Source organism: Panulirus ornatus, chromosome 41 (genome assembly GCF_036320965.1).
Source record: "Panulirus ornatus isolate Po-2019 chromosome 41, ASM3632096v1, whole genome shotgun sequence".
Lineage (NCBI taxonomy): Eukaryota > Metazoa > Arthropoda > Malacostraca > Decapoda > Palinuridae > Panulirus > Panulirus ornatus.
In genome coordinates, this window is record NC_092264.1 from 4,007,124 (window position 1) to 4,017,123 (window position 10,000).

The 10,000-nt window shown below is 45.7% G+C and overlaps 1 protein-coding gene and 1 long non-coding RNA gene across 4 annotated transcripts in view; one reads left to right on the forward strand and one right to left on the reverse strand.

The window, feature by feature from the left end:
• The window catches only part of LOC139761633 (uncharacterized), a 241,978-nt gene that overhangs the window by 174,929 nt on the left and 57,049 nt on the right, over window positions 1-10,000 (forward strand). The window lies entirely within an intron of this gene.
• Window positions 1-10,000, reverse strand: part of LOC139761629 (uncharacterized) — a 124,409-nt gene that overhangs the window by 79,847 nt on the left and 34,562 nt on the right. For both annotated transcript variants that reach the window (XM_071685911.1, XM_071685910.1), the window contains exon 2: window positions 3,712-4,069. In XM_071685911.1, the coding sequence (XP_071542012.1) occupies window positions 3,712-3,895 (184 nt within the window). In that variant the 5' untranslated portion in view covers window positions 3,896-4,069. The remainder of the gene's footprint in view (window positions 1-3,711; window positions 4,070-10,000) is intronic.

Consider the following 10,000-nt stretch of genomic DNA (forward strand, 5'->3'; position numbering starts at 1 on the left):
ATATACTTAAGTGATATTATCAGTGAATAAGCCTGTCCGGGAACGATAATATAATATGCACGTATTTCAACTTTTTTTCCTAAAGAGATAAGCGAGTTGCAGACTTTCTCCTTGGAGCGTCTGGCGACTGGAATCAGTTCAGAATGACGTTTTAGTTCATCCTTCTGTATATAATATATTCATGACAGTATGTTTTCTATACTAGATGGTTGTTCTCTCAATGATATAGTTTTCTCGTCGGCTATTGTGGCGGAGGGAGCGATGGATGGTTAAGAGCCGTTTGCTTTACTTCCTGTCTCCATCTGTATCGGTGGGTGGTGGTGAGGAGCCTTCTGCTGCACCATCATACCTCTTTCTATAGTGGTGGGTGGTTAGGAGCCATCTGCTGCCCTGTCGTGTCTCCATCTACAGTGGTGGGTGCTTAGGAGCCATCTGCTGCCCTGTCGTGTCTCCATCTACTGTGGTGGGTGCTTAGGAGCAATCTGCTGCACTCCCCTTTCTCCATCTACGGTGTTGAGTGCTTAGGAGCCTCTGCCTAACTGCCCTGTCTCCATTTGCAGTGGTGGGTAGGGTTGTATCTCTCACAAGTAGCTTATCTTTGGAAGAAGTGATTGAATTGTTTCCCCGTTATCTTTTTCGGTGCTTTACAGACCAAAGTTGTAAGGGAGATCGGTGCTTAGATGGGCGCCTTCTCCCGGTCTTCTTTGCCATGCCATTCTGTTCCCAGAAGCCATCTGCTTTGCTATGCGGTCCTAACTATATAGATTAGGAATGCGAGGTACTATTACTGTCCTCCAGCAGATAACCTCATCATTAAACCACCAGGTCTTCTGCTATCCGTCTTTCCTATGTATTGTTTTGAATGTATCCTCCCTCTGTTTATCCTTTCCACCTGCAAGACTCGGGACTGCAACCACTTAAGGATTTCCATCTCATCTTCTTACTCTCTCGGAAGATTTCGCTGTTTAGCCTCCTGGTGGCTTCGACATGAGCCCGTACGTGTGTCCGTGCCTATCTTAGTGCAGGAGGAGGAATGAGAAAATACAGGGGGAAGATCCGCCACTCTCTTAGGTGATGTTAGACGCGTTTTGTTCTATCTCCTATCTCATTTTTTGTGAGGGATTTCATAGAAGGGGAGAGTAGTCGGACACTCTCTCTCTCACTCTGTGTTTATGTGTTTATGTGTGTACGATTTCAAGCTTAGGTGTTTGTTTAGTCTCGCATGTCTTGTGTTTACATCACATGCATGACGGTGTGTATGTCAGTTTACCAGTGCAGGAGTGTGTGTTGTGCGCCGCATATGAGCAAACTTCGCGTGTACAGATAGACGTAAAGCGGGACACTTGTATTTTCTATTTTTGGCGTTGGCGTGTTGGGCTGCGAGAGGAGACGCAAGTCTTTTCATCCTCTTCCTCTATATTTGTTGCCAATAAAGCCACGTCACCGACCCATCCTCCCTAAACCAGAATTGACCCCCAAGACCCAGAGCAGAAGTGCTACCCAGACAGGCACACTTACACATTGACTGGACCTTCATCGCTTCGGTCGAGCAAACACAATGCGACAAACTTTCCTATACAACTCGTCTGTTTTAAATGTTCGAGTCTTTGGATACATATCCTAAATATTTTCTCAACAGTTTCTTTTCTTACTGTGTGTTTGTTCTGATTTCTTTTTTAGTATAATAGTTTCTTATGGGTTTTTGAGGTGTGATGTCTTCTTCCCAAAGGCGAAAAGAAAATGTTGACTGCAAGAGGAAAGATTTGGTCTGGGTACATCTTCGAGTATATAAATAATGTACAGATTGGACAAGGCGAAGATAACCTGGCCCAACATAATAACCGTGACGTGGGCCTCTGAGAGAACCAGTCATTACTCCTCCTATATTCGAAGTCATTACCACGTTCAGTGGAGAAAAAGCTTGAGAGATGTGACAGCCCGAGTTGGTGGATTGGAGGGAGAAATTACGATGTTTAGCGAGTTTTAACGTGGAGATAACCACCCGTTGCTGGTGTGATGACATGAGAGCCATCTGTTAAGTGTTATCAGGACGAGGGCCATGGCTATTTTCTACCCTCCCAGCCCAGGCTGGCCTCCTGACCATTGCTCTATCCTCCTACACAAGAACCATACAATCAGCGAGTGTGGGTATGGCAAGGACCGTACAATCACAGCGCGAGTGTGTATGGTCGTACGATTATCTTAAATACTTGAGGAAGGTGTCCAAATATTTTTTTTTTCTAATGGTGGTAATATAACTTGATAATCTTGATTAACCTTGCAGTTGAGAGGCTTGAAGCCCAAATCACCAGCCCACCACCATCCAGCAACTTATGTTAATTCCCGGTGTTAAAAATGTTCACAGAAGCCTTATTCATATGTAACTAGAATAGCATTTCCACACTAATGTGCGTTTCGATAAATTAGACTATGCTTAAACAAGATAGCTTTATAATGCCATCAGTTTTATGGCACTGATGGTCATACTGCGAGTGTTAGGTGGAATTAGTATAATGTTCTCTGTCCATATTGGAATCTGATTTTATAGTCGTAATTATTCTTAATTGAACTTAAACCTTCATCCACTGGTCGTTTAGGCTATCAAGAGTAATTTCTTGCCGACAGTATCTTATTCATTGAAATTTACGTACATTAAGACTTCGTTTAACATTTGTAGAGAAATAGAATGTACAAGGATTTTTTTTTCTTTAACTCATGAATGTTTAATTCCGCTTCCTAATTTCACCTAATGCCACAGGGTAGAAATCCTCAGTAGTTTAGTTCCAAGGTCGCAGTGTGTTTATCATCATGTTTTCCCTACCTACCACCAGTTGGCGTTAGGCTGCAACTATTTACTTTCAATTTTACTTTTCCCCACCATCTGTTGGCTATTGTGTGTCTGTTTTTTCTTTGTTTCCTCTTCCCACCATGCTTCTTCTTCCCGCCACCAGTTGGCGTTTGCCTTCCTCCTCTGTTTACTTTCGAGTTTCTTCTTCCTACCACCAGTTGGCGTTAGGCCTAGCCTGGTGGCTTCCTCGGGGTCGCTGTCGGGGAAAAAAAATGTCTTTTCTCTATTCATTATTACCTGTAATAACCATATTTAGGAGGTAATACCTCTTGGAGCAGAGGACACGTGTGGTTCACAAGGGACCGCCTTTGGCGGCCTGTCCATTGTTGGCCGATATATTCCCGAGTACTTCCTTACTCCTAACCAGCTTATTTCCAAAGCACTCACTCTACGCCGATTTATTCCCAGATACTTGCGCTATCACTGGTGTTCGAATATATTCTAGTCTTTATGAACATCGTGGAAATATGCATAATGTAAAACTTATCATTTGATTTATCATATCTCAGCTTTACTTGTCGTATATTCACGCCGTTTGGATCCTCGTTGTGTTAGTCGGTCCACAGTCAACCCAGATGATCATCCACCCCTAGGAGTTGGTCGATAAAATGGGGATCTGGCTCGGGTAGGTATATACAATATAAGGTTAATGAGATTGCCTTGTTTAGGGTCTCAGTTGCCCGTGCCGTCTTAGCTAACATAAAAAAAAAAGTTAGAAAAACGTTAGTTTTAATGAAAAACACAAGAAGTTAAAGAAGAAACAGACGGTAAAGTTAGTCTAAACTATTAAACTATTTTTGAGACGTTGTCGCGTCCTCCAACAGGAGGAGATGGGAGTATAGGGAACACGAGGAGGTCCTCACCTTGCGCTGCAGCTAGATGTGACGTCGTCGTCAGCAGCAGTAACATCACCGACGGTAGCTGGAGGAGGAGGAGTAGATGGCAGGGGTTGGTTCTCTGGGCGTCAGGGTAGTAGCGAGACCTCTCCCCCTGCCGCCTGAGGGAGTGTTCCTCCTCCCCCTCTTCTCGCCGCCCCTTGGCCTCCATCCTCACCGGCAGGAGTGTCAGTTCTCCGCCAGGAGGGTTTATACGGATGCTCTACGTCAGGAGGGAAGTCCTAGTCTTCACCTAAGCTCTACACTCCTCCACTTCGAGTATTTTTCTCAAGTCGACGGTCTTGATAATGGCTCGTCCTCAGTTCTCACTCAGGACGTCATCCATCTGGAATGAAGACACAAGAACACTTGTATAGTCTGCAATGGTGGCGATCTACTTTTGTACATGGATTACAGATGTTCATCACAGTAGGTCAACAGTGTGTGTGTCAGTTATCTAAGGTTTGTTGATCATTGGTTTCGTATTCAAGTCGAATTTTCCTTCAGACACTTCGTTAGAGTGGGTCACAGCAGTTTGGGTCATGACGAATAGTAGGTTCCGACAGCAACACCTGGTAACCTGTTTTCCTATTGATGGTAGCGATATTGGTGGTGACCTGAGTCAGTGGTAAGAGATAGTGGTGGTGGTGACCTGTGTCATTGGTTAGAGACAATGATGGTGGTGACCTGTGTCCGTGGTTAGAGACAGTGGTGATGGTGACCTGTTTCCGTGGTTAGAGACAGTGGTGGTGGTGACCTGTGTTATTGGTTAGAGACAGTGCTGGTGGATGTGACCTAATTGCAGTGGTGATGATGACCTGTGTTAAGTGGTAGGAGAAAGTGGTAGTGCTAACCTGTGTTAGTGGTAATAGACTGTGTTCGTGGTGACCCATATCAGTGGGTGAATTGGCAGTGGCTGGTCACCAGCCAGTGAAAGGATCGAAAAAAAAAAAGAACGGATCATATACCCAGTGGAAGGAGAGAGATAAGGACTCAGTGTAAGTGGGAGGAGTACATGGGAGGGAGGGACACATGTCAGGAAAGGAAAGCATGTGATAGGGTTAGCCCAGGTCGGAGGTCACGCGTGGCCTGGGTGTGGTAAGACCCGGATGTATTAGGCCAAAACAGAATTAGATATGCGGGTCGCCCGCCTGCCACACACACACACACACACACACACACACACACACACACACACACACACACACACACACACACACACGACGGTACCATCCTTGGTTATGAAATATGAAAAAGACAAAAAAAGATCACTGTCTGTTTGTTGGGGCGAGGGTAAGGGAACTACCAAAGATGTAGAGGAAGGTGAGAAAAGTGTGGGTGGAGAGAAGCTACAGTGTCATGTAAGTGTTTGGACGACCCAGAGAAAGAGAGAGGGGAAGGATTGGCGCGCGCGCGCTCCCGTGTGTGTGTGTGTGTGTTTGTGTGTGTGTGTGTGTGTGTGTGTGTGTGTGTGGAAGATGTTTACCAAGCGTTACCCCTGGTGTCACACTAACCTGAGCTTCTCCAGCTGGGAGACTCATCTAGAGGAAGGCATCTACATATAACTGTGACAGAACAACACAGTAACACTACACGGAACACCATCAGCAAAGGAGCGACACCTGCGCAGTTATAACTAACACTTGACTGTATTCGAAAGTAATGCGAAAATTTGTATTTCGTCGCAGTTTTCCATAATGGAAGAAAAAATCCATCGGGAATATTTCCTGGAAGGCCAAAAGAAATCCTTGTCACTAATCAATTATTTGATGTACGATGATTTTACTTATCGTACTCGAAGATGAAGTTGTAATACTGAGGGGTAAAGTTATCATACCCAGACGTAAAGTTGTCGTACTCAAGCTTAAAGTTGTCGCACTGAACGGGCTAAGTCGTGGTACTTAAGAGATTAAATCGTCGTACTCAGGGGGTTTTGTTATCGGACTCAGGAGATATAATCGTCTTACTCAAGGGGTTAAGTTATCGTGCTTAAGGTGTCAAATCCCTAAAAAAACAAAGGCTTTGATTCTTAAAGAATGCTTTCCCCAAAAACACATTGGAATATTTAATTTCAGGAACTCTATTTTTGATAAACCCTCATACAAGACAAAGAAACGGGTATATCCGGACTCCGCCGATGGACGGTAGGGAATACAGTCGCGTCATGACCTTCTCGCTCCAAAGGAGTCCACCGTACACCTGCTCCTGCGTGGAGTGCATCCTGCGCGGTCTATCACAGGTTGCCGCCATCTCCCACCCACACACATTAAAAAATGACATCTGATGAACCGTCTCCTTTCCAAACCCTTGGGTACTTCAAGGACGCGATTAAGAAGGAAACTGGAAGATGATTAATAATTCCCTGGCTGCATCCAAATACATCTGACTTCATCCTAAAGCTACAAGAGAGAGAGAGAGAGAGAGAGAGAGAGAGAGAGAGAGAGAGAGAGAGTTGTTTTAAATATAGAAAGACTGACATCAGCTGCTGTGATGGTATGATCTACGTCACCCAGAGAACTGTGATGCTATGATTTACGTCACCAAAAGAGCATCGCATCCTCGTGTCTCAGTTTGTAAAAAAAAAAAGAGAAAAAAAGAAAGAAGCCCATATGGCTACCACACTTACCCGGGTCTGTTTATATGTCTGTTTAGCTGCAACGGACGCCAAGATGTTTATCAAAAAAACGGTCTATACGAATACATACTCCTCAGCATGCTTTATGGGTATCGTATGCATTAAGTTTATTGTGTGAGGATCGTTAAAGGGGTAAGAAGTAGTCTGACAGGTCCCGATCGTCTGGTGAAAGAAGAAAGAGAAAAAGACACGCTAATTGAAACAGCAGCGGAGGTAGGCAGCCATCCTGAGGGAAGGGTCGCTCATCGTGACCCTATAAGATGGCAACACTGGCTGATGACTTCTCCAGACGCATGCGTTGATGTGATGTCCTTATGCTGTGGGGCTGTGTATGACCTAGTGCTGCGGCAAAGTGTATGACCTGGTGTTGTGTGTGTGTGTGTGTGTGTGTGTGTGTGTATCTTGCAGCTGTGGTATTACATACGAGTTTGTGCTGGTACTGTTTATGGCTTGGTGTTGTGCTGTGGTACTGTTTATGACCTGATGTTGCGTGTGTGTCCTGCCCTGTGACGCTGTGGGGAACCTGTAGTAACGTATGGATATCTAGAGAATCGTAAACGACCTGCATTCGGACGTATACGACACTGGCATTTACGTATACCATCCTGTCACTGCCGCACACGACCTCCTCACTCACGCATACGACGACCAATTTGACTTGCATGACCTTGGCCGACGAGTATAAACCATCATTCCTTAAAACACCCACAGCAACTCACCATCCCCCTTACAACACCCACAACAACACACCATCCCCCTTACAACACCCACAACAACACACCATCCCCCTTACAACACCCACAGCAACTCACCATCCCCCTTACAACACCCACAACAACACACCATCCCCCTTTCAACACCCACAACAACACACCATCCCCCTTACAACACCCACAGCAACTCACCATCCCCCTTACAACACCCACAGCAACACACCATCCCTCTTACAACACCCACAACGATACACCATCCCTCTTACAACACCCACAGCAACACACCATCCCCTCTTACAACACCCACAGCAACACACCATCCCCCTTACAACACCCACAGCAACACACCATCCCCCATACAACACCCACAGCAACACACCATCCCCCTTACAACACCCACAGCAACACACACATACACACACAGCCTCCAAGACTTACAACCTCAGGAATGAGCATACAACACCCCCACCACCGCCAGTGGTGACCTCCCCTGGTGCAGCCAGCAGTGCCGACAACACCACCACCACGACGTCAGACGCGCACATTTTCCCAGCCGACAACTTTCCCTCGACTGTCCTGCAGCCCTGACCCGGCTTGTGCGCCTGAGGTCACCACCATACGTGTTTATATCTCGTTTTTATGACCACACCGTTCCGTCCCAAGGGCGTCTCCGTCGTCGGCAGCCGCTGCAGCCGACGACGCCTCTGTCGCGTCCAACGGAACCCGTCACGGCGGGCGTGCGTGCGTGTGAGTGTGAGAGAAGGTGATGGGTGCAGCAGATGATGCGTGACGCCCTGACAATGCAGTTGGGGGAGGGGGGAGGGGGGTTGCATCAAGGTGCTCTTCGAGGGATTGCGTCTGTCTATATTTATATAGTCTGTCTAATTTTCCGTCTGTTTGTTTGTCTACGTGTTTGTAAGTCTGTTTATTTAAGTGTCTACCTGTCCGTCTGTCTTGTCATCTATATACCTATTTATCTATCTATTCTCTCTGTCGGTTTATCTATCTGTCTATCAGAGGTGGACTAAGCATATACAGTCTCCATGACACTCACACACACACACACACACACACACACACACACACACACACATACATGTAAACATCCTCAACCCACATTCAAAATGATAATTTTAATTTTGCACGACTCTCTCGTGTCACAGAATGTTTATTGAGGTCACATTTGTTTAAAGATTTATTAACACTGTGAACCTAAGCTCCCAGAGATGTAGTCACACTTATAAGAATAATACGAGACTTTTTTTTTTTTTTTGGGGGGGTGTCTCATTTTATCTATACATTGGATATAGCAGGAACAAACTCATCCCCTTGTCGAAGGTCTTTCGGTCGAAAAGTATAAGAAGTAGTGGAGATGATATATGAAGGTTGAGATGTAGGAATGACTGCAAAAGGGGATTAACTTTAGATGCTCAGGATATTGTAAGGACGACTCTCAAACATGGGGGCGAGATTAGAGGGAAGAGAGATGAAGTCAAGAGACCGAAAATTTCGCAGCTTCGTTGTGTAAGGAAAAAAAAAAGGTTGGCGTTGTACCCTCAGACTTGACTCGTCTGATTTCGTTCGTAATGGTTGGGGCAAGCGTTTCTTTTCGAATGAGACGAAATACCTTTTTTTCAATAGGATTAACTTGTGGAACGATTTGCCAATTAAGAGAGGTGGAAAGCAGGATGATAGATACGTTTAAGAATAGAGTTGATAGATATTTCTCCTCAAGTCCAGGACTTACATTATTTGCGCCTCTTTAGTCATATTGATAATTTGCAGGTTATTCACTCGTGATTTATTTAGACTCTTCCAAATGTTTACCAGGCTAATCCGTGAGTTCCTGATATCCTCCACTATCACAAAGAGCCTCGAAAGGACCCAGTGGTCTGTTGCTGTCTGAATTCCTCTATTCTTTGTAGTTTTAAGAGTAATTTCTACAGTGTTCTTCCGTATATCATGACATATAAATATTTAATTAACACATATATTCGCTGTTATATAAGAAAGATTCCTGGTTATAAGTAGTTATATACTCAAGGTATCTGTTCAGGGTAAAATATTACATGTTCCTGGCTTAATCCATTATTTATATTTGCTATACACATTTGGTACTTCCTTCACTTTCACCCGGGTGATGTGACAGTGAAGAACACACACACAGAGATGGTGTGTTCTCTGTCGTGGGTAAGGGTTGGGTTCTTCCTCACACACGGGTGACGGTAGTGTGGGGACTGAGGCACGCGTGACTCCGTATTCCCAGTGGTGTGGGGACTGCGGCACTCATGACCTTGTATTCTCAGTGGTGTGGGGACTGCGGCACTCATGACCTTGTATTCTCAGTGGTGTGGGGACTGCGGCACTCATGACCTTGTATTCTCAGTAGTGTGGGGACTGCGGTACTCATGACCCTGTATTCTCAGTAGTGTGGGGACTGCGGCACTCATGACCTTGTATTCTCAGTGGTGTGGGGACCACGGCACTCATGACCTTGTATTCCCAGTGGTGTGGGGACTTCGGTACCCATGACCCATCCTGGGGGAGTGTGGGTCTCCGGCACTCACGACGCTCCCCTCCTCCCTCGTAATGTCAGTGTGGCTACGGCATTCGTATAACTCCCCAGGGTGGGTCTGCGGGGCTTCTCCCTACACACTGGGAGAGGTGCGAGAGTAATCAAGTCAACAAGACATTTGCGTGAGATAAAAGCAACCCTGGCAACCTTGGACAAGGCTTGTGGCTGCCGTCTCTCTCTCTCTCTCTCTCTCTCTCTCTCTCTCTCTCTCTCTCTCTCTCTCTCTCTCAAATACACCACAGCCCCCGGCAATAACACCAGGCAGGAGAAAGCTAGGAACGTTGTTCAGGTTAAACAAACGAACGTCGTGTTTTACAGGAGCAGATGAAGAGGAATACTTAATGGCGACTGTCT